Source organism: Medicago truncatula, chromosome 6 (genome assembly GCF_003473485.1).
Source record: "Medicago truncatula cultivar Jemalong A17 chromosome 6, MtrunA17r5.0-ANR, whole genome shotgun sequence".
Lineage (NCBI taxonomy): Eukaryota > Viridiplantae > Streptophyta > Magnoliopsida > Fabales > Fabaceae > Medicago > Medicago truncatula.
The window spans coordinates 21,559,899-21,584,629 of record NC_053047.1 but is presented as its reverse complement, the minus strand read 5'-3'; the positions used below and the strand labels follow the sequence as shown (position 1 = coordinate 21,584,629).

At 32.9% G+C, this 24,731-nt stretch overlaps 3 protein-coding genes across 3 annotated transcripts; 1 reads left to right on the top strand and 2 right to left on the bottom strand.

Annotated features, from left to right (window-relative positions):
* Window positions 1-5,153: 5,153 nt before the first annotated feature.
* On the bottom strand, window positions 5,154-5,591 carry LOC112422776 (uncharacterized). Its single transcript, XM_024786434.1, has one exon. It carries the CDS (start codon window positions 5,589-5,591, stop codon window positions 5,154-5,156), a length of 438 nt encoding a protein of 145 aa, XP_024642202.1.
* Window positions 5,592-6,314: 723 nt separating this feature from the next.
* LOC25496355 (protein SHORTAGE IN CHIASMATA 1) lies at window positions 6,315-17,812 on the top strand. The gene is made up of 9 exons (XM_024785750.2): window positions 6,315-6,620; window positions 9,352-9,411; window positions 9,497-9,586; window positions 9,932-10,003; window positions 10,461-12,610; window positions 13,562-13,769; window positions 14,171-14,671; window positions 15,073-16,644; window positions 17,023-17,812. The coding sequence occupies exons 1-9, from the start codon at window positions 6,315-6,317 to the stop codon at window positions 17,107-17,109; spliced, it is 5,046 nt and encodes a 1,681-aa protein (XP_024641518.1). The 3' UTR covers window positions 17,110-17,812.
* Window positions 17,798-23,606, bottom strand: LOC25496356 (exocyst complex component EXO84A). The gene is made up of 7 exons (XM_013596664.3): window positions 23,424-23,606; window positions 22,435-22,532; window positions 21,078-22,131; window positions 19,854-20,357; window positions 19,358-19,540; window positions 18,587-18,723; window positions 17,798-17,989 (listed from the first exon to the last, which is right to left on the bottom strand). Exons 1-7 carry the CDS (start codon window positions 23,604-23,606, stop codon window positions 17,863-17,865), a joined length of 2,286 nt encoding a protein of 761 aa, XP_013452118.1. The 3' UTR covers window positions 17,798-17,862.
* Window positions 23,607-24,731: the final 1,125 nt, after the last annotated feature.

Genomic DNA, 24,731 nt, shown 5'->3' with positions numbered 1-24,731 from the left:
AAGTTAAGAGTAAAAATTGACTCCTAAAATTCTATTGGATTTGAATAATTATATTTTCAATAATAATCACAACTTTTAGATCAATTCAAACATTTGATTTTATCTTAACCACATTCAAAGTCACAAACATGATTGATTTTGATGAGCTGATACTATAAAATTTCTACACTAACATTCAAAATAAACATGTTTACATTATATGCCCCAAAATATAAAGTTGTTTTGAGTAATTTATCTTAAAACTCATTTGAATATTATGTTGTATTCACTATAGTAAACAAATAAAAAATAACTTATGTTTGTAAACTAAAAAGTATCTTAAGTTTTTTCAATAATATCTATAAATCAAACGAGGAAAGTGTTTAAAATGGTTTTTTTTAAACTCTATATTTAGTTCAAGTACCGATTAATTCAATGAGATCAATCTCACGAGCATATACTATCAGACTAACAAAAGTGTCTGGAAGGATATTTAGAAAGGAATATACTGGAACATGTCATTATTAGAAAAGTTAAAAAAAAATTAGCAAAATAAGAACGTAAACACTCCTTAACTAATAATTACATAATGAATGTCATTAAATTTCTATTTGATGAACATTAATAATCATTTCAAAGTCAAATAAATTTCCGCAGAGAAAAAAACTTCACATATATATATGGTGAACTTTCAAAATTATAATAAACATTTCAATTGCATTGCAACTTTAATAATTAATTATACGTCATAAATTATAAGTTATATGCCATAAAATTTTCATTCATAATCATTGTTCATGTGGTAGCACATTAAAAAAAAAAATGAATGTCATTAAATTTCTACTTGATAAACATTAATAATCATTTAAGAGTCGAATAAATTTTCGCATAGAAAAAACTTCACATATATATGGTGAACATTCAAAATTATAATGAAGATTTCAATTGTATTTCATTTTTTTTTTTGAGGGATTAAAATTGAATATTTCAATTTTAATTGTTAATTATATGTCATAAATTATAAGTTATATGCCACAAAATCATTTTTCCCCTGGTAGCACATTAAAAAAAGGTTATAAATGACATTTGTTTGTGAAAGAACTTTAAATTGATTGTTTAAAGAAAAACTTCAAGATCATTAAGCACTCAAATATATATAAAAAGTTAACGTGTCTAATATGGAACAAGTGTAAAGTTGACTCTTATTATTTTTAGCAAACTTTAATAAAATATTGCATTTTCCTTAAAAGAAAAATATTGCATCGGGGTTTCTTTTAGATCATTTTCTAGATGTCCATATTATATTGATCCAAACATACGACTCAAAAACAAATATTTTTCAATCAAGTAAAAAACAAGGGGGGTTTTCGATCACGAAAACGTGACGTATAAGCTAAGAGTAAAAAATAGAGTCCTATTAATTCTATTGGATTTGATTAATTATATTCTCATTAACAATCACAACTTTTAGATCAATTCAAACATTTGATTTTATCTTAACCATATTCAAAGTCACAAACATGATTAATTGTGATGAGCTGATACTATAAAACTTTCTACACTAATATTCAAAATAAACATTGTTACATTAAGAGATAAAAAAACAAATATAACATGTACCGACATTTTTTTTAAATGATAACACATAGCTGTTATAATTTAATAAGGAAGCAAAAATTAGTAGAATCGATGTCTATATTCAAGATAGGAAACAACATTTAAAGGTCAAACGCAAAGCAAAACTTTTTCGTTTTTCTATATAAGGAATGATGTGGTGGTGTAAAAAAAACATTGATTAAGTTCATATTATTTGTTTCTATAAAAAGGTTCATATTATTTGTAGAAGCAAAAAAATAAAAAACAATGGTGATAAGAAGGGTCAAAGAAAAAGGTTTTTATTTATATATAAGGAATGATTGAATTAATAGTACATAAAAAAACATTATTTAAGTTCATATTATTTGTGAAAAAAAATAAAAATATTTGTGATAAGTATAAAATAAATTACTCATATGTTTTTTATTTACTCATGTGTTTTTAAAAACAACTTTATGCATTGTCCATACCAACTGAACTTTGCTCACGAGGACATTAACTAAAAAGTTTATATACATAGTAAAAATTTCCAAATCCTCTATAAATAATCCAAACAAAATGATATATATAGATATATAAATCAACAAACCCTGTTGTTTGTCAGATCATTTTCTATCTCATTTCCATTTATTTTAGATTAAATTACTTAAATCACTTTCGTGTTTTTTTTTTATTATATATTTTCAAAAATTTTTTTTTTTTACTCAAAGTTAAAATTATTAATCTTCTAAACAGACTTTACAAATATTAATTAGTCGATAATTCATAACAACCTATTTTGAGAGAAAGTTTTGTTCCACTTTTTCATTTCGTCTTTTTGTTGGGTTCTTTCTTTTTTTTAAGCAAATATTAGTTGTTTGTAAATTTATAGAGGGAAGGGAAAAATGTTAGTTTCTGGGGTCAATTTTACCCTTAAATCACCCCTTCAAAAAAAAAAAAATCTTTCCCTTTAAGTTAAATAAGACCTTTCCTTATATTTTAATTTTTCTTTCGTTTGTTTTTGTGATTTCATCATCATAGCATGACTCAGTTTGTTTTGATTTTCTATTTATATAAATAAATTCTTACTACTTTTTGAAACACTGTTGAATATTAATTTATTACATGATTGATTTTATTTCTCATGATGATCTTATAAATAATAGCATGAAATAATTATTTTCTCACTAAGGGTGGTTAAGACCATCTACAATAGGATCTTTCTTCTATTTAGAATCGTATTTTTATAGACCACCCTCGCTCTCCTACTATTTGTGTGTTACACATGATCACTTCGTTGTAAATTCCGTCATTGTCAATCAAAGTACATTTTTGTTTCTTTACTATGATTTCGACCATATGCAAAGTTGTTACTTAAACCGTGTAATTTCCAATCATTTTTTTTTTGTCTTTTCGAATTTTAGTTATTTTTTTGAATTATTAACAGGATTGAAAAAATATACTTTTTTTTTTAAATTTATAATTGAACTGATTTAATATTTCAAATATTAGATAATTATGAATGAATAAATACACTACTGTCAAAATTTACTGATACATATTTATTACTAAGGCCCATTTGATATATTTTTGAAGGGTTGAGTTTGAGAGATATTTTATTTTTTTTAGTGAAATGGGGTTCAATTATGAACCAGTTGTATCACGCTCTAAACATACGAATAAAAGGTAACAATAACAAAAGAAGATGAGGAAAAGAAAAGAAACAAACTCAGAGAAAGTCCTTAAGTTAATCTGGTAAAATACCTCTAGAGTTTGAGAGATTAAATCTTATTAAATATTAATTATATAACAACAAGTGACATTTACATACGAGACTCATTTAAGCAATCAAACGGAGAGGACCGTTATGGATGCTCTAACAATTGATTAACTTATCAATGAAAAATCTCGGTTGAAAGTAATACAAAATAAATGCTTGCTGAAATTATCAATTTTCAAATATTATTGTTATTATTATTATCATTATTAATAAATATTGATTTTTAATGTTTTTTTAGATATACTAATTAAATGTATCAATTAAGTTTGCTAACTAACTTTATATTTGATATTTTATCGAGTTATTATGAAATTGGTAGGAGTTTACACCACCGTTTAGCAATGACTAATCTTGGTTCGAAAACCTGCAGGACACATAAGGTGAGTTCTCTCATCTCATCCAAATATTTTTAATACGCATGAGACAGAAATTGAACTACTATCCACATGCTTAAGAGGCTCTAATCTATTATAACTTTGACAAAAAAAAATTCTAGGGTCATAGTATACATGTTACTTCTATGTGTTCGTAGAAGAGATGAAATTGGATCTGCCAATGAGAGTGGAGAAATTAAATTATGTATTACTGATAAACTTTCTGGTGTATTCGTGAGAGTATAGGAAACATAATGAATTGATGGCGATTTTATGGATTTGTTGAAGAAGTTTGCTACCAAAATATTAGACTTATTAAAATATGTACATCTATTTAAAATGCCCAATAAATATGTATTTTGTCAACTCATCAAAATACATCTACATTTTTCTATTGCAAGATCCCATGAAATAACAAAAGTGAAGGAATTTTAAATGATAAAGGTTGAATTTTTTTTCTTCTTCATGAAAGCGAATGACATTCAAAAACTAAAATTTAAGATAAAAATTAAACAAATGACACTAAAAAACTAACGAAACAACTCATCACATTAGGCAAAGATCCTACATTGGATTATATTATCACATTAGACTAAGAACAATCACAGAAGTGAGATTCACATCACATATTCTTTCAAAGTCTGAAAGCATTATGCATGTGAGTCATCTCACTTAAATGTTTCTCATATCTACTATTGCATACAATATAAAATTTTAACTTACACTTGACACATTAACATCTGTCCATTAAGTGTCAGGATCTTTGTGTTTGTAGTCCACCACCAAGAACAACTCTCGCTCCCTCACAATGTCTAACGGAGATGTGATACCACAACTGAGCTTTCTGTGGAAGCTTAAACTGATGTAGATCGACAATTTGGGGAAAGAGAAAACCACACAAGTGATAATAATACCACCACAACTTCATCCAAAATTTTAAGACTTAAAGTATATGATTTTTGTTAGTATATATAATATATGCGACGACATTCTAGCCTGTGCTTGGCACGGGTGTCCATGCTAGTTTTACATATAATCTTTAGAGATTTCATCGAGTAATTTCAATCCCATGAAATTTGGGTTAGAAATTGAGGGTATAAAATAAATAAAATCCTCTTAAGAATATTTTAGGTATAAAGAAATTACAAGTTTATCCTCGAATGATAGAAAATCAAATTAATTAACTAAGCAAATTTCTTAATATTTTTTTTTTATAAAGCTAAAATCAATAAAAGTTTGCAAGGTGAAGCCTGAACCTCATACAAAAAGTTAATACAAACAGCTCAAAAGAGACAACAAACAAACAGACTAAAAAGCCAAAAAAACCATCCCTAAACAAACAGGCAAAAGGGACAACATCAATGCATAATCAATCTAGAGTGAGAAAGCCCATATTTGTCTCTATCAAGAAGGGATTGAATGAAAGTAGGAGGTGCTGGCCACCACTATGAGGAAAACAGAGAAAGCCATTGTCCATGCTTGGCCAACGCATCTGCAACCATGTTGCCTTCCCTATGAATATGCACACAAACATAAGCAATGTTTTGACAAAACCCGAGACAGTTGTGCCATCTGATTCTCATCTTCCAAGGAACACCCACCATCTTGTGAAAAGCTTGAACAACTTTAATGAAATCAGTTTCCAGGCAGATGTTGCTCAAACCCATCTCCATGGCCTTTTCAATGGCTAGCATGAAGGCACAAAATTCAGCCTCTATAAAAGTAGCATGTCCAATGTTGCTAGAGAGGGCCCCCAAAAACACAAACCGGGAATCTCTAAGCACTATGCCAATGGCCCCACAAGGATGGACCCCAACAGAAGACCCATCACAGGTGAGTTTAACGGTACCACCTATAGGAGGAATCCAAATAACTTCTGTCATTGGCCTATTTCTTAATATGACACATAAATAAGAGAGTGAAATTCTCAAATAAATCAATATAAAATATATTTTTTGTTAAAAAATTCCGCAAATTATGGCAAATGATCAAAATAATATTTAGTACTTGTTTAGCATAAAAAATATAAACAATTGGAATTCGTGGGTTGCTCTCACAAATTTTTTCGGGTCATCTTCTTTACTAATTAGGTCTGAAATCGAGTTGAAAACTCGTGAGTCTAACCCGATTCGATATGATTATTTCATCTGCGAAATATGAGGATTAGGAAAATGATCCATCCTTTTTTTTTTTCTTCTTCAGGATAAACTGGTTCTAAATCCAGAAAATGATCCCTCTATTTCCATATTTCTAACCATTGGCAAAATAATTTACTCCCAAATACTACGCATCCTTAATAAGCATGATTGCATGATCCCTCTATCTCCATATATATTTCAATATGCATCGTCGTTATAACTCAGTTATGCTCATAGGGCATAAACTAATTTCTATTAAGTAACACTATGCCTACATACACATATTACCGCATCCTTTTACCAACTTGAGTTTTTTTTTTTTTTTTTTGAGACGAGCTTATAACTTATTCGTTATAAGCTAACTTCTTCGTCTTACCAAACAGACCCTTATGTAGTCCTATAAATACTCAAATTTAAGCGCCAAATTCAATTTTCATTCATCTTCTCTTTTTTCTCTTCCCTCCAAAAATGCGAACACGCTTTCTAAACAACGACTACTTCACACTTCCACCATTGCATCCCCCTTTCCTCCACCTTCCCGTCCCTCGTCTCCCTACACCGCCGTCCACCACCGCGAACCACCACCACCACCACCACCTCTTCACTCCTCTCTCCAATCTCTCCCTCCACCTCGATCCTTTCCCGATCGAATCCGCTCTCTCCTCCTTCCTTTCCGCGGTTCTCCCTCACCAAATCAGCGTCGAAGAGAACGATCTAACGGTTTTGAATCCAGATCGTGATTCCTCCGTTGCCGAATTTCGAAATTGCGAGGAGGTTCGTTACGGTTTTTAGTTTACGTTTTGTGAAGAGTTAATGTGCTTTGATATTCGTTTAGATTTTTTAGTTGATTTTCGTTGGTTACTGTTAGCATTTCATTTTACTCTGACAATTGTGATTCTATGTGCTTTACGTGTTTGAATTTTTGACTGTGTCGCCGGCTTTGAAAATTGTGAGCTTAGTTTCGATTTTCAGTTCACGTTTTCCTTCTCTGATGAAGATTTTATGTATTTAGATTCTTGTGTAGATTTTGTGTTGATTTTCACTTGAGGTGAGGTTAGCATTTTCATTTCACTTGAAAATTGAGATTCTATGTGATTTACGTGTTTGAATTTTTGATTGCGTTGCCGAATTTCAAAATTGCGAGGTTAGTTTATGAGTTCACGTTTTGCTTCTCCAATGAAGAGTTGATGCGTTTTGATCTTTGCGTATATTTTGTGTTGATTTTCGTATGTTACTGTTAGATTTTCATTTCGCTCTGAAAATTGAGATTCTATGTGTTACTTTCATTTTTAAAATTGTAACGTTAGTTTTAATTTCTAAATTGAGATTCTAATGTAGTGTAATTTCGGAATTTCAAAATCACGAGTTTAGTTTCAATTTTCAGTTTACTTTCTGTTTCTCCGATGAAGAATTAGTGCGTTCTGATCCGCGTGTAGAATTTGTGTTGATTTTAGTTTGTTGCTGTTAGCATTTTACTCTGAAAATTGTGATTCTATGTGCTAGTTGTGTTGATTTTTGTTCGTCATTGCTAGCACTCTGAAAACTGCGTTGTAGCGAAAAGTAGAGTTAATCTTCAAAGTTAGTTTCAGTTTAAGGTTTGATTCTCTGATGAAGATTTGATGTGTTTATTCTCGTGTAGATTTTGTGCTGACTTTCGTTTTTTACTGTTAGCCCTCTGAAAGTCAAGATTCTATGTGCTCGTTATGTTGATTTTCGTTCGTCACTGTTAGCACTCTCAAAACTGCATTGTAGCGAGAAGTTAATTTTATTTTCGAAGTATATTTTGCTTGTCCGATGAAGAATTAGTGTATTTTGAGCCTCATGTAGATTTTATGTTGATTTTCATTTGTTTGTTACTGTTAGCATTACATTTCACTCTGAAAATTGAGATTCTATGTGTGAGTTGTTTTCAATTTTCAGTTTTCCTTTTGCTTTTCTGATGAAGACTTGATGTAATTTGTCGATTTTTGTTTGTTACTGTTAGCATTTTACTCTGAAAATTGAGATTCTATTTCTATGTGCTTGATTTTGAATTTTAAAATCGTGAGTTTAGTTTCAATTCAGTTTACTTTTTGTTACTCCGATGAGAGTTAATGTGTTTTACTCCGATGCGAGTTAATGTGTTTCCATCAGAGTGTAGTTTTTTTTGTTGATTTTTGATCGTTATTGTTGGTGTTGTACTCTGAAAATTGAGATTCTACGTGCTCTTTGTTTTTGAATTTCAAAATTGCGAGGTTAGTTTCAAATTCAGTTTACAGATGAGGAATTAATATGTTTCGATTTTCATGTAGATTGCGTTGATTTTTGTTAGAAACTGTTGCCATTTCATTTTACTCTGAAAATTGAGATTCTATGTGCTCGTCGTTTTTGAATATTTGATTGTGTTGCCGAATTTTAAAATTGTGAGGTTAATTTGAATTTTCTGTTGACTTTTTTTTCTTCGATGAAGAATTGAGTGTTTTGATCCGCGTATTGATTTTTTCTTTTTCACTAGTAGCTTTTTATTTTACATTGAAAATTGAGATTATAAATGCACGTGATTTTTGGATGTTTTATCTCTGTGGCAGAATTTCAAAATTGCGAGGTTAGTTTCAGTGATTCAGTTTAGGTTTTGTTTCTCCGAGGAAGAATTAATGCTTTTTGATCTTTGTGTAGGTTGTGTTGATTTTCGTTCGGTATTGTTAGCATTTCATTTCGCTCTGAAAATTGAGATTTTATGCGCTCGTTGTTTTTGTATGTTTTATTTTCGTTGAGAATTTCAAAATTGCGAGGTTAGTTTCAGTTTACGTTTTGCTTTGCCGACGAACAATTGATGCGTTTCGATCTTCATGTATATTGTGTTGATTTTCATTTTTCACTGTATGCATTTTACTCTGAAAATTGTGATTCTATGTACCTGTTGCGGCGAGAAGCAGATTTTGTAACTCTGATGAAATTTTTCTGTTTTTATCTCATTTGTCCTAGTGTAGTTGTTTCGATTTTCGTTCCACACTGTTAGCATTTCATTTCACTCTTGAGGATCTCTTTGTTCATTGTTTTTGGATGTTTTGATTGTGTAGCAGCGAGAAGTAGATTTTATTTTTGAAGTTAATTTCAGTTTACTTTTCGTTTCTCCCGTGAAGAATTAGTGTTTCAATCCTCATGTAGATTCTGTGTTGATTTTCGTTCGTCACCGTCAGCGTTTTATATTACTCTGAAAATTTATATTTTATTTGCTTGTTGTTTTTGTATGTTTTATTTTGAGTTCCTGAATATCAAAATTGTGAGGTTAGTTTAAGTTCATGTTTTGATTCTCCAATGAAGAATTGACATGCTTCGATCTTCGTGAAGATTGTGATGTTTTCGTTCATTACTGTTAGTATTTCATTTCACTTTGAAAACTGAGATTCTATGTGCTATTCTATAAGATGTTTATTGAATGTGCTTGTCATTTTTTAAAAGATGCTTACTGTAAGATGCTTACTGTATGTGCTTGTCATTTTTTAATGTTTTTATTGCGTTGCAGCTAGAAGCAGATTTTATCTTTGAAGATCATGTCTCCAATGCTGATATTGAAGTTTCCAAAGTAAACTGACACTTCTTCTCCCTGAAATTTTTATTCATTTAGTTTATTTATTTTTGTTAGATCTTATAACTTATATCGTTTGCAGGAGAGTGAAACGGTTACTCGTGGTGATGAAAACAAAGTTGTTTATGAACCAATTCAATTCGAAACACCTGAGCAGTTGGACACACTCTTGGTGAGATGCTTGTTTCTAATTTTGTTGTAATAATAATAACTTATTCTGTTTATGGCATTTGATTTTTGAACCTTTAACTTCATTTCTTTAGTTCTTTGTATGCTAACAAGTGTTGTCAATCGCGAATATTGAAAATAGTGGTTTCTTCAAATTCTGTTAAATTTCTGTGCGATGGCACTGCCATTTGATAACACTATAACATATCATAAAAACAGAGATTTGTTGAAATTCCGCTTTGCTCTACTACATCGCCGCTACAACTGCTATTTGACAACACTGATGCTGACTTTTCGCACTCTTAGCATGTTAATTCAATCCTTACGTTTTTTTTAATGTATTTTAAAGGAAAACGTATGCTTCACTGAGAAGGAGAGGATGGAAATGCTGTCTAAAACTCCAGAGGTTGAAAATTGCATGGTAATTACTCTATAATATATAGCCACTCTTATGTTCACTTTGTTTTATTACACCTTTTACTTTAGCTGTAAGTTTGCGGGCTTGCGTTGTCAGAGTATGAACCTTTATCTAGAAGTTAGTAATGTGACATGGATGTATTGTGGTCTCCCATTCGGTGTCAGTGTAAAAATATTTTACACTGACGGTGCATGCCCATTAAACTCTTGATATGTTATAGTATCTTATTTATTTTTGTTTGTTGAGTTTGCAAGATGGTGGATCAAAATATACTTTGTTTTAGATTTTTACTTCTTGCATTATGCAGGAATAAGGATGGCCTTTTAAACACAAAAGAATGGATTTTGAGAAACATATTTTATACAGTAATAGGACATAAGCAAAGATTTAAATTTTTTGTTATTCAAGTGTGCTTGTCTGCGAATTTTATAGGGAACAAGTTCCTGTGTTTTTCTTGCAGGAAATGCTCATGCCTGAGTCATTGAGGCAGTACCCTTACGAGGATCTAGAATCAGTATCAAGGATTGAGGATGTTATTTCTGAGTACCTGAAGGGGGAGAATGCATGTGCTTCAGAAGGTAATATACCTGTTCAGCACCTGGCACACTCTGAGAAAAAGATGTTTCTCATTTTGGAAGTGGATGAGGAAAGTTTGGGAATTCCCACAAGCTTATCTATGGTAGATATCGTTGAATCATATTTCGGGAATATCAAACCTCAAAGTTTTGATGAACGATATCAGTCGATAACAGAGGGCAACGAACTTTTGGATTCTGAGATGCATGAAATGGTGAAGTTGTTTTCTGAAGACTGTGTATCAAAGAAGAGTTTGGTGTTATCAGATATATTTCCTGAAAGAGATTTTATAAATATGTTGGAAAGTGAACATGTGGATAGGAATGTTGCCCTGGATGGGACATTGCAGTCTAATAATGCTTTGTTAGTTAACTTAATTACCTTCCAGGAGTTCGTGTTCTTTGATGAGGACATGATTAATACCTTTGAAGCTTTTTATGACACAAAAGCATCAAATGATCTTGAAGAAACAAGTTACTGGATGTTCAAGAAAGAGTTTAACTTTAAGAGTTTTGATGAATTGATTGTTAGTAATGAGATGGCATTAGGAGATGACAAATTCAAATCTTTGCCTGTACCTGTAATCTCTGACCACAAAAAAATGATATATGTACATGATATCATTGAAGAACTATTTTCCAACATGAAGGTCCAAACCCTATCTGCATCTGATGGAATTTACTTAAACTGGGATCTACTGGAAGAAGATAAATGCAGTTACAATATATCTAACTGGTATCATACCATATGGGCCAAGATAGATATGAACAACCATGATTTCGGAGAAGAATCTCTTGACAACAGGAAATCGATACTTGAGTTGGTTTTCTTTGGTGATACTTCAGGGGCTTGTGACCTTCAAAATAGTGAAGAGTTGCAGAAGTTGCTTTCTGAATGCATTTCTCAGCTTGACAATCGGCTTGTAGAATTTGCTGCGAACACACTCTTAGAACATGGGTCTTCCAATAAAGGATGCCGTGAACAATTACCTGAAAAAAAGGCACAGAGGGCTTCATCATTATTTAAGTCTACGTCTGAAATCAGAAACCTTAGTCATACTACAGGTAAATGTGACCTTCAGCAAAGTGAAGAGTTGCAGAAGTTGCTTTCTGATAGCATTTCTCAGCCTGACAACCAGCGTGTAGAGTTTGCTGCAGGCAAAGCAGTAGAAAATGGATCTTCCAATGAAGGACGTCGAAAACAGTTACAGGAAATAAAAGCAGAGAGGGCTTCATTATTATTTAAGTCTATGTCAGAAATCAGCAACTTTGATTATTTCTTAAACCCTCAAAAAGCAACTTCCAAGGAGAGTTGTTGTTTTGGAGCAGACTCCGCCAATGCTAATGTTAGTATTCCAAAAGTTACATCCACTGCATTGAAAGCTGGTCTACAATCACAAGGGTGGCACACTGTTCTGCATAAAGTTAAGCTGTCTGACAATATTGTGGCACTTGCTAGGTATTTTGAAAAAAGCTATGTGGCCATTTTGCAGAGTGATACAGAGCTGGCAAAGACACATAAATTGGATGTACATTATTTTGAATTGCTGAGTCTTCAAAAACACAAGCTGATTGAATTCCATGTAAATGGAAATAATATGGCGTTTATTGTGTTAAGTGCAATTAAACAGGCAGTTTGGTACTTGTGTTTCTATGGTCTCAACCCAGCATGCTTGTATGTAGACAAACTATGTCAAAACATAGACTACTTGAAATCAAGATTAGGCGTCCTCCAATCTTTGATCAAAGATGAAAATAGGAAGATGGAAAGCAATATTTCTATGGCACACTCGTCGCTGATAACTGTCAGGGAAATTTTACAGGCAAACATCAAACATGATAGTTTGAAAGCTTTAATTGTGGCTGAAGAAGTATTCTGGGGGTCTTTGAAAAGTCTCCTTCTCTTCCTGGGGTTATCATTCAGTGAACTAAATACTTCTTACAGATGTCAGCCATATGCAAATAATCTTCCTGGTGACACTAATACTAAAATGAAGGGACTTCTGAGTTCAGACTGCTTGCTGGTTTCATACAGGTAAGCAGTTGTTTCTGTATAATTTATTCAGTATTGTCAATCATACATAACAGAAAATAGTGGTTTGTTCAAATTAAGTGGCGCTGCAGCGCTATAGCATCGCTATAGTTTATATTTGATTACACTTTTTACTAAATTCAGTGGCACTTTTTACAAGAGTGGGTGCTCAAATTCTGCTACACCATAGCTGCTATATCACAACACTAACTTTCGTTTAATCTCACATTGTACTTCTTTTTAAAACTACATTTTTTAGCATGCTTTTTTGAAACTTTCTCAAATGATATACCCTTTTAATGAGGGTCAAATAGGTTTTATCCTTCATTAGTTAGAAGTAGAGGAGGATCAATGAAAACCTTAAACCCTACCCTTATTTAACATTTGGAGTTAAATAGTATATCTTTAAATATGATCCATGCAGTTAACTCTTTATAGTGCAACAAAACTTTGATTGTTGTTAATGAGTATCTCCTCTGCCATTTGGGTTAGTATTAAATTTAGGATTTTTTTTTCTAACGGACTAAATTTAGGATTTATGTTTCTGCAATGATAAAATACTCATACAGTAAATGCATGAAATTTGAAGTCTGAAAATGTGAACCTGACGGTGCTACTGTTATTTTAAAAGGACACTAACTTCCTTTCTATATTCTTAATTCAATTGATTGATTGCAAATTGTGAACATAATGCAGTACATATGATTTTTTGGTGGTACGTTTTAGGTCTACGTTCTGCTACGAAACTACGTCATTTATTTGTTTTTTTTTTTCTTCTTCTTTTTGAGAAAAATAATTGCTTTGTTAATTAAAGGTATGTCTGTCCATTTTTATCATTCAACAAATTTGGCATTATCTTGGAATATGCATAATGCAGCAATATATCATTTTGGTGGAATGTTGTTGGTCATATACTTCTGTTATGAAACTAAGTAATTGCTTTGTTAATTGAAGGAATGTTTCTCCATTGTTTCCATTCAACAAATTTGGCATTATCTTGGAATATGGTGGTCCAAATGACTCATCTAGAATATCTGAACTTCCATCAAACTCGGTTGGATTGCCTACTCTTCATTTTTTGACGGTTGAATTGGATGACCATGCTGCTCTTAAAGCATTCTGTCAAGGTGTTGAATTGCCCCCATACTCTGAAATGTTGCTGGTAATCCTCTCTGACTCTAGATAGTTTAATGCTTATAGAATCTATATTACATACACAATATGATGTCACAAATAATATCGAAACCACTTTTTTGAAGTTTCTGATTATATATCTGGTATTTGCACTGGAATATGGTTTATGATAGACTCAACTGGTATTAGAAAGAGAAATCAACAATAATCAATTAAACAGAGAGACTTTATTAGGAACAATACCCTGGATCAATGTGATACAGATGTGGAAATTAAATGTTTTCATTTGTCAACTTCATTAATTGGGAATTACTGACTTAACTGCATCAGCTGATTGGTACTCTAGTTTCTTGGCTTATACTTTTTTACTGACCAATGAAATGGAATATTAAAAACTCACACATGCAACTAACAATGATTGTCTTCTAGGAAACTGAGGCTCCTCTTCTTTTCAATCACAAGGAAAGTATGGTGAATCGAAAATTAGAGCGACTACTGAATTTTTATCCTGTAGAACAGAGATATGATATAAATTCTTCAAAGACTGCACTTGAAGCAGACAATTTTGTGCCTCTAATTCCTGCTGTGAAAACTGATCATAGCCATCAAAGCTTGGAATCTTTTTCTGGATCGGTCATCATTGTGAATACTCAAAATGTAGATAAGGAAATGATAGTGTCTAGAAGAAGTTCTTACCAAGTAATTCTTGCGATGGAGAAAGGAGGAATTCAAGTTGTTGAACGTGATTTAGATTTACCAGTGGATATTATATTAAGTTCAGCAGTTTGCTTGGCATGGTATGATAGCAGAAACCTAGGGAAGAAAGCAACTCCAGCAACTGAGGCATCTTCAAGTTTGTCATTATGTGTTGAGAATATTGCAACTGACATTCTTCCGTTGCTTAGTTTTTACTTCCGTGGCTGCTTTCTGGTAATCAATTTTTCGCATTAGTTACACATGTTATGTGATTTTTCTTTCCAACTGCTTCTATAAAACACCGTTCTGTCAATGGGGCTTGAGAAAAATGACAAAGGTGGTTGATGTTGGCTAAAATTGCCAGATATTTTCTTTAGTTTCTATCTGAGAAGCATTTCTGGTAGAAAGAATGTGAATATAGACCCCTTGAATGATTAATGTCTCACTGAGTAAAAACATTAAAAAAAAAAAGGATCACAGTGAAGGGGAATTAAGGGGTTTTCATCATTGTTTTCATTGGGAAACTGATAATCATAGTTTGCTGAATCTGATTTTGTTGATATATGGTGGTTGTTTAATACATTATTGACCACCTGTACATTGAACTGATTTTAATATTTTTGTTTTCCTTTTAGGTCTTTGAAGGAGAATTTAACTTTCTTTCAACTGTTATGGAGTTTTCGGATGGATTTTATGCAGCAGCAACAAGTCTGGGAATTGATTTGCAGATTTTCTTCTCGTACTCACCTGAGTTGACCAATGAAGTTATGATAAACTGCATTAAGAGTACTGCCATTCTGACAAGGGGTTTGTATCCTAAAATGCCTGATTCAGTAACTCTTGCTGAGTCATTTCTTACGCAATTTCCTGGAATAAATCCTTTGACAGCACATTCTATACTATCTTTAGGGGTCACACTTCATGAGTTTCTTGCTTGGTCACACGAACAAAGGATACGTGTTTTGGAAAAATATCATGTTCCAGAAGAAAGTCTTTCCCTATTGAGTGTTTTCTGCAGATATGGTGAACGGGAGGATTCAAAATCTATAATGACAGACTGCTCCTCTTCGGTATCTTCTGGTCCAGATTCAGATAGGTGTCGCTTTTATCAAGCTGACAATAAAAGAAAAAGAACAAACCCTGTAATCAATGGTCAGAATGATGAACTGTTGCAATTCAAAACACTAAACCATGATGAGGCTATCCCAGATCCATCTACTTTGCAAAATCCTTTTAATCTTGGTATGTCAAGAGATGCTGGGAGGTCCAGAGACTTGGGAAAATCTAGTTTGTACACGAATGATGCGTTTTACCAGAAGCAAAGAAACATTGCGACAACAACGAGAAACCATTCCAGAGTATCTCCATCATCATGGAACTGTAAAGCTTCCCAAATATCAGAGCATCTAGGACATCCCAGTTTTTCTTTGAAAAATAAAGAGTTGTCTCAAAATGAAATAATGGATACTGGTTTGAATTGGCACAACCTTGGTAATTTTGAGAAGCTGCATGAGGACATTAGAGGTGAGGTGGTTGACTTGACTAATAGTCCACTATTAGATGAAAGCTTCTCCATTTCCGACTCCATGTATTTCCCAAATTTGATGACCGAGACAGAGAAAGATCACATGAGGAAGAATAAAATTGTAAGAAAATTGTCATTTGATAACAGTATTCAACCAGAAACCAACTCAATATGGGGATCAATGAATGATACAGGAGAAATTGATCACCATGAAGAACCAGATTTTGGAAAAGATGCATTTCCTCTTGATTTCAATCCCCATGGGAGTATTGATTCAACTCCGGTAAGAAACTTAGGAGGAATAACCTTCCAGGAGGGAATGTCGTATTTGAGCGAAACTCCACTCTCGCGTGTCCGCAGGTCTGGTACTCCGTTAAAGCATTCCCCCTGGACAACTGAATTTATTAATAAAGTAAAAGAGAAGAGCAAATTGCGTCAAAAGTCAGTATTATCTGGGAATATCAGTTCTTATTTTGGGTACCAGGGGAATATTTCGAAAGCTTCTAAGAAGAGAAGTCCCTCTATACTTGAGTCCTTTAGGTACCAACCTAGTAAAACACCGGGAAATATTCCAGAACAGAAAAGACAGAAGCAATCTGCAAAATCTTCAAACTCAGCCAAGAAAGGAAGATATGCCGTTCCCATATCTGCACGGACTCCTAATGACAAGAGATCGACACAGGTACGTTTTACATCTATTGCTAGTATATACGTGAGTTCCATATATGTTACTATTTGTATACATGACAATTATGAGGTGAGTCTAATGAATATGCATAGAAAGTGTAAAACAAATTTATACTTACGCCTAATGATCTAATCATATATTACTATGTAAATATTTTAAGAATTTTTATTTGTAATAATATATTTTAAGAATTAATAAGACAAAGTGACATTATGATAAAATGTGATTAATTCATGTGTAAAAAAAATTATACAGTAAAATCAAACTTATAATATTTTGTACAGAGCATCTTGATTTTGGGGGGACCTGTGATTAAATATGACTATATCTTTCCTGCTCTTCTATTACTCATTGACATTCAGTCTATGGCAGACACTGACATTTGGGAGGAGCGCAACTGGAGGTCAAACTAAGCTGGTCTGGAGTGATAAAAGAAAATTTCCATATCAGGCAATGTAATCTATCACTGAAGAATAGAACGAAGATTTATATTATACGACCCTGTGACCATAGGCACTGTTAATTTCAGAAAATTGAATTAATTGCATGTGACTATAATTTGAAATTTTGGTGCTATATAGGTCACAACTGAAGTGAAGTAACAACACCTGAAAAGAATTATAGTTCTTACCATTCTTTAGATCATTATGTAGAACTGGACATAATATCTTTATCCATCTATCTCCGCATATTTGAATTTTTTTTTTTCCTATTTCTTTTAATTCAGTATAGTTGTTCCTTTACTTTAGGAATGCCACTTCATTCAACAATTCATTTGTTACACATGCCATCATGATCATTATTGAATGCAAGCAAGTGTTCACATCACTGTTAAGGGTAGTAAAAAAATTAAAAAGTTTATTCAATTTGGATCTATTATTCCCATGCTTCATACTACCTTAGATTCTTAAAATCGATGAAGTTCGCCAGTGTTATAAATTCATAATACACACACCAAAGGATATTTAGTTTTTTATTCTCTTCTTATTTTCGCTTTGCAAAGCAGGTAGGAATTTGACAAAGATTAAAATATTGTGAGATGTCTAAATCAATCAATTAACTATGGTTATATTCTAAAAGATAATGTGGAGGCAGCTAACATCAGCTCTTTATTTTCAATTTTTTCTATCCCTTTTGATCTCTACAACATGCCAAGCATGACCAAGTTGATAACTATAATCACTTTTCTTGAGAATGGATTGATGACATTGGTTATGCGTGGGCTGATCCGGTGGGACTATAAGCATCTTCATCTACATTGTCGAAGGCGGCTTTCCCAGTTAACATCTTCATAGCAATTTCAGAAACTTCAACAAACCACTCATCCTCTGGCAAGACACTGTATTCAAGTCACTTAGATTAGTATTATGAAGCAGTATAAAACAACGATTGGTTATCACATCATAAATCTATTCATGTGATTAGTTTAAGAGAATGTCTTTATTTCTATATTTATTTTTAATTGCAAAGTTGGCCATTGTTTGTACCTTGTCTTTTGTTTCCAAAATATTTATACCAGACATGATTTTGTTTACAAATATATGAAAACATGATATAAAATATAAACAATAGTCAGTTTTGCATTTGATTAAAAGCTGAAAATGAAAATAGAAAATTCTTTCTCAATGTCGAAGCTCACAGTAATTCTTGTCTTATCGGCTGAGATACTGATCAATGTTGATTAGGAAAAAAAAACAAGAAAAAAGCGAATTAGTTGAGTTTTGAGAACATATTCATTTTCCCTTGTTTTTGGTTGAACCGACATTGATCAAATCACTGTCTCAACCGTGAGGATGAGAAGGACCAGAAGCTTCTACTTTAAGATAGCAACGTCTGTTGCTTTTACAGTTTCAAACGATTTTTAACTACCAATCCACATTGGACCGCTGCCAATTTGCCATCTACACATGCTATTTTAAGCTACATATATACGTACCTGTTGGGATCTAGCCCTGTAGCAGCAACAGCATCAATAGCCCTTCCAATAATGTTTTTGATAGCTTGATGCAGATGACGAGATAAGTAACGACCTTGGGATGAAAATATCATTACAAATTGCATGTCCAAATAGAGCTGCACAAATTATTGTATAGTGAGTCGGATATTACTTTTTGGTGAGTTGTGACTAATCATAGATCTAAGATAATGTCTTCAATCAATTATTCACAAACTACCATTTAGAAATAGTTGTTTTGTATTAAAGAATTCTGTTTACTTCAGTATTAAAGAATTCTGTTTTGTATTAAAGAAATAGTCTGTTATTTTTTCTACCAACTACCAGAACATATCTAAGTATTTTTACAGAATTTTCCACAGAATTTCATCGTTATTAATTGTCTTTATTATTTTATTATATTTCCATGTCCGCTTATCAACTACTTAACTTGTCTCGAAAACAACATTTTGGATGTTTACTTATACCAAAGATTTTGTTTACAATTGAGTTTCTAAAATCACTTCCTCACTACTTTGTTTTAATGCTCAAGTGTTTGCATATCACCAAAAAACAATGCATGAAACCACAAACAAATGACTATGGAAAACAAATTCTCCACCCGTGACACGAGTTCACAAATACAGACTCAGAAAAAATAATGATTGTGTGCTGTTCAAAAGTATTCTTTTAGAACATTTATATTGTTTGAAAGTACGCTTACAAAAACACAAGACTTTAGAAACTAAGGACAGCTTAAAAGTAACACTCTACCTGTTGAAGGCCAAGAGGACCTAAAGGAGTTCTTTCAATGTCATCCCAAAAGGCTTGGTCATCAGAAAGCCATAGTATGACTGTTTCTGTAAGTCTCATCAATAAAATAGTTGCAAACCTTTCCCTTCCCACAAATACATCTGACACAATTGTTGCCACTTCGGTAAGCCTTATAAAAAGCTCCTGAACAATCATATAGGAATTGATCATCCTTATTGTCTGAAACATGTTAGTGTCTGCCACCAAATCATATGGATACAATATATCACTTCTACCTTATCAAATTATTACCATTGTCTATATGTCAGTGCCGTCATCGTGTCCAGTGTCTGAGTCTACGACAGTGCTACACAGATTATAGTATACTACTATCACTGTTCTTATATGAAAGTATGTGTGATATGTGACTTAGTATTAAAGAAAACATGTTATAATATAACAATGTAGATGTGTAGAGCTATAACCTAAGGAAGCATGAAACATCCTTTGTTTTTACCTGAAAAATTCCAGAAGGAAACCATTCAGGTCTCTCCCCTTTCTCCTCCATACCCAAATACATTTGAGAATTCACAAGTGGTTCACCGTCTACTGTGAAGATGAGTTCAAGAGCATGTTGTCTGCAGAAAATGTCTCTCAGACGATCAACTTCGCGCTGGAGTCTTTTCTTCAGTTCACGCTGCTCCGGAGGTTTTTGTTTATCTGATGCTCTTTTAAGAGAGTCATCATCACCTTTTGTGCTATGTGAAAGTTTGATAACAGCACGCGGTAGCAGCTCATCTGCTAGCAGTATTGCATTACCTAGCAATGCTATCTGTTGTGTTTCTGTCTCAGCAATCTTAACAATTTTGTGTCCTGTGCTTTCTAGATTCTCAGTGACAGCTGAACCTGGCATTGCATTTATTAACAGATTGACATAGAAATTGAACACTTGGTGAAGTCCTTCTAGTGCAAGTCCATCCAATTGTAGGATTTCAAGTGGACCTGCGTCTTCAAAAAGCTCCTATATTCACACAAATGATATATAGGTATTACTGTCTTACATAAAATGGAAAGGGGGGTGATTAAAAATTTTATTCTATGTTGGCTGTGTCTCACTTTCAACCTTGTTCAATTTCTGATTCTATGTCAAAATCATAACACAGTCGCCTCTATTTATGATAATATGCAGGCTGCATCACATGATCGGCCACAATACTATGGTTGTGTCTGCAGCCGCATTAGGCCTAATACTGCTAGTTGATATGATTTATTAATTTAAATCCTAAAACATGATTCAAATTTTTATAGTAAATAGACAGATTTGATTCATTGGTTCTAACACACCTAATATATGAAAGAGAGGAATCTATAGCGTCGTTGATTCATGTAGCAGGTCCCATCCCACCTAGAGGAAAAAAGGCTTGGGTGTTATATTCTACAAAGCATTGACACAGACACAAATATCAGACACGGTACTGACAGGTAAACATTGGTAATAATTTTAGAAAATAGAGGTGATTGAACGTAACTACATGTGTTGGTATCGTGTCAGATACAGGACATACTCTCAATCTGAATTGTCGGTGCTATATTTGTTATATTTGATATATTTTCAAAGTAATATATTATCGTTATGGAGTGCATGGCAATGGTTTTTTCTTCAAACGCAAACAATTGTGAAACCATGGCAAAAAAGTGAGGAGGATGAAAATTAAAATTGATATAATTAAGAGGTAATCACCTGAACCATTGAGTTGAATTTGTGAGCACTGATTGAAAGCTTAGGCTGGTGTGAATTCAAATTAGAATAAGAAGAAACAGGAGGTAGGCCGGTATTACTTTTCCTAGTTCTAGTAGTCGGTGCATAAGCAAGCAACCAATCATCAGCAGAAGCTAAAGCAGCACTACTTTGTTCAATTCTTTTCAAATTTGTGATAAGTGCTTGCTCAACAAATGGTCTAAAATGTTTAAGCAACACAGGTGAAAGTGCCATTCCACTAGACTCTAAAAGATGACAGTGTGTAAGACAAACATGAACACATTCTAATGCAATTCTAAGACCTCCTGATGCAGCTATGGAGGCGAGAATCTGTTTCTTGAGGAGAAGTGAAAAATTTTCAGCTTGTATTACTGCCCAAGTTACTAGCTCAGATGTATATGCAGGCTCTTCTCCAGCAAAAACTGTCAAAGAATCTGATGTTGCTTGCGAAATGGTTGAAAAAACAAGATGTGAAACAGATGCAGTGTATGCACTAACTGTTGTGGACTCAAGGCTTTGTATGTTACGATTCAACTTTTCTTTGTAAGATTTAAGTAGTAATGTATGAGCTCGAGGACCGTCCCCAAGATTTTTCAATGCTAACGCGGTTGATCGAATCTCCGCGCGGCGAGTTGATGGTTGGCAGATTGTGTCTGCTAGCTGATCAGCTAGTTTTTGTCTGTGTTCAGTAATGGCATTTTGAAGTGCTTGAAACAAACTTGGACTTAAAGTTTTGCCTTGTGTAATTTCATTTGTCATTTTTTCTCCTTCTTCTAAAGCAGCCATTGATTCTTCCACTCTTTTCTCAGCTAATAGAACATCAAGCGTTTCTAGATATTCTATTAGCCATTTTTCTGTATTGGATATGTCTGTTTTCTCTTTTAATATAGCGTCTATGTCTGAACCTTCGTTTCCGGTCACCAAGGAACCAAGTTGACACCCTTCTGCTAAACCATGAACCAATGCAGCTTGGTTCGATAGAAGGTTTCTCATGGAAAGTAGCTCTCCCTCAAGATCTGAAATCTCTTTGGATGTACTGTACATAATATTGCAGGTAGTCAGTTTCAAGATAGCAATAGAAAACATAATCGAGGTTTTAAATAACGGACTTCAACTTCGATACCATAATGTAACACCTTAGTCGTATTAGAACGTTACTGAAAATATTATATTTCAATCAAGATATCGATATAAAATTTTCAGTAATGTAAATAGCAAAGATACTTCCATTAAGTTATGTAAATAGCACTTGCAAACTCAGTAAAAACAACTTTAGGCAAGACTCGAGGAGTCCAGAGTCCGAACTATAGAATCTAACATTTTTCTGATGTGTACTCACCGTATGAAGGCAGAGTAATTAGCAAGAACACTTTTGCGCATTTCTTCTGCAGAAGCCTTCTTAAGGTCAACAAGATAAGCACACAAATGTCTTATCTCCTGTAAACAATGCAGATATGAATTAAACAAAGCAACATTTCTCTAATCAAATGAAAGCAAAATGGGTAGAATTTTTTCCATAACACTGTCTAACACATTGCATAAGAGAACATGTATATATATTGATTATTGTAATAATATTTACACTTTCAATACATGCAAAACCAGTTTAATTCTCAGGAATGGGGATAACTTAACTAGTCTGTATTCTACCATTCATTGAGATGAATTTCTACAATTTTTACATCACAAATTTGTAAGCTATAACTTGAAAGAAAAAATAGTGGACTTTTTCATACAAAAATTAACCATTTACTTCTCATATTATATCTAACATCTAGAACATATGGTAGACATATAAAACCTTCAACCTTTACTTTTTGACTAGAATAAATTGTTCATAACCACAACATTTTGAAAACAACTAAAAACTTAAGTTTTTGTTGTTTGGTGAAAACATATGAGTGCCGCTACAATCTCTTCTCGTATATGACAACAATAGGATGAGATTATTCATTTCTATACGAATTTTATTTGTGGTCTCGAGTTCGAATTCAGCCTTAAAATGCGGCAATGTTAAAACTCTTCTTTCTATTCATATATAGTCCTAACCTATCCAAAAAATTAATCTCTATAGTTGCGTGCCAAAATAGCCTGGTTTATGGAAGATTTTTCTTGGTGTTAACCCTCCGATTTTTAGGGGAAAGAGACCTTAGTAATCCAGAGTTCGGCCGAAAAATAAGTAAAGTCTGACCAAAAATCATTCGCACAAGGTTCATTGAGGCTTTAGCATAAACAAATAGACCCTTTTATCAATTTGTAGTCATGGAACAAAAAAAACATATAAAAATTCAAAAGTTATAAAAATAAGAAACATTAAGAGTGAGAAACCTTTTCGTTCATGCTACGTGATTTGGAAGAAACATAGGCATTGGGATCAAATGAAGAGCTTTTGAAAACCCTAAGCTTATCACTGAGAGTGAGATTGGGATTGGCTTCAAGTTCAGCAACACTTCCAATGCTTGATGAAACGGATCCTCTTGGAGTCACGAATGGTAATTGATCCATTGACATTTTGATTTGATCTCTCTTTTTGTGTAGTCTTGATGCCTTATAATATTATACTTATATATGCATGCATGTAATAACAAACATTACAATAAGAAATCTCTATACAATAATTAATTAGAGGAAGCCTCAACACTACAAAGATTAAGAAGAATCCATCACAATAAGAGATCGAGGGTGATGTAAAACTAAAAGATTGAGATATGAATTTGATCTAATATTTAGGATCTAGTGATTGCAAAAGGAAAAAGTAATGATTCAGGACATTTTTTTCTTTCATCTATCTATCTATACTACTATTGCGCTAACGCATGTGATTTTTATTATGTTTGTTTGTATAATTTAAATTAAAATTTTTAAATATTAAAAAAATTATTGATATATAAACAAAATATTGTCAGACATTTAACAAAATTATTGTTGAACTCAACATATTTTAGTTTGCCTGCATATATATATATTTTTTTCATAAGCAAGGGAGAGAGGACAGGCATCGGGAGGCATCATCGACATCCCAACTAGGTTGGCATCCCGAGATACCTCCCTCCCTTTCTGCCACACTCAAGAAAAATTTATTAAAAAAAGGAAAAATATTTACAAAAGAGGGGGGACTAGACGAAAACCCTCCAGAGAACAGCGACAAAAAATAGAAAAAGAAACAGCCCAAAAATAGATTAAGGGAACCTATAATTGGGTAACCCACATCCGTCCCTAAAAAAATTAATCTTCAACTCATCTGGAAGAGTGTCAAGCCAAATCTCACCAACTATGGAATGACCCAAAGCAGCTAACTTGTCAGCACAACAATTTCCTTCATGGAAGATATGTGAAGAGATAACCGGAATTCCAATATTGCGGGCATTGTGCCATCTGTTACGTAACATAATCGGAACCAAAGATGTGTTCGAGAAGATCATTAGAGCACTGGTGAAATCGCTCTCCAGCCAAATGTTTCTCCAGCCATATCGAGCAGCACACTCTATAGCTATAATAATACCAATGACTTTCGCATAAAAAACTGAATGAGCACCAACATTGCAACAGAAAGCACCACGAAAAGTGTCACAGCCCGATTTTTCGCTAGATTTATTTTTAATTAATTATTATGTGATTAATTGTGCTTGTGTGTAA

Coding starts and splice junctions, on each gene's coding strand:
- LOC112422776 (XM_024786434.1), bottom strand. CDS start 5,591: ATGACAGAAGTTATTTGGATTCCTCCTATAGGTGGTACCGTTAAACTC.
- LOC25496355 (XM_024785750.2), top strand. CDS start 6,315: ATGCGAACACGCTTTCTAAACAACGACTACTTCACACTTCCACCATTG. Junction 9,412..9,496: donor CTGATATTGAAGTTTCCAAA/GTAAACTGACAC, acceptor TATCGTTTGCAG/GAGAGTGAAACGGTTACTCG. Junction 14,672..15,072: donor ACTTCCGTGGCTGCTTTCTG/GTAATCAATTTT, acceptor TTTTCCTTTTAG/GTCTTTGAAGGAGAATTTAA.
- LOC25496356 (XM_013596664.3), bottom strand. CDS start 23,606: ATGTCAATGGATCAATTACCATTCGTGACTCCAAGAGGATCCGTTTCA. Junction 22,533..23,423: donor CACGTAGCATGAACGAAAAG/GTTTCTCACTCT, acceptor CATTGTTTACAG/GAGATAAGACATTTGTGTGC. Junction 18,724..19,357: donor GTCCTCTTGGCCTTCAACAG/GTAGAGTGTTAC, acceptor TAATTTGTGCAG/CTCTATTTGGACATGCAATT.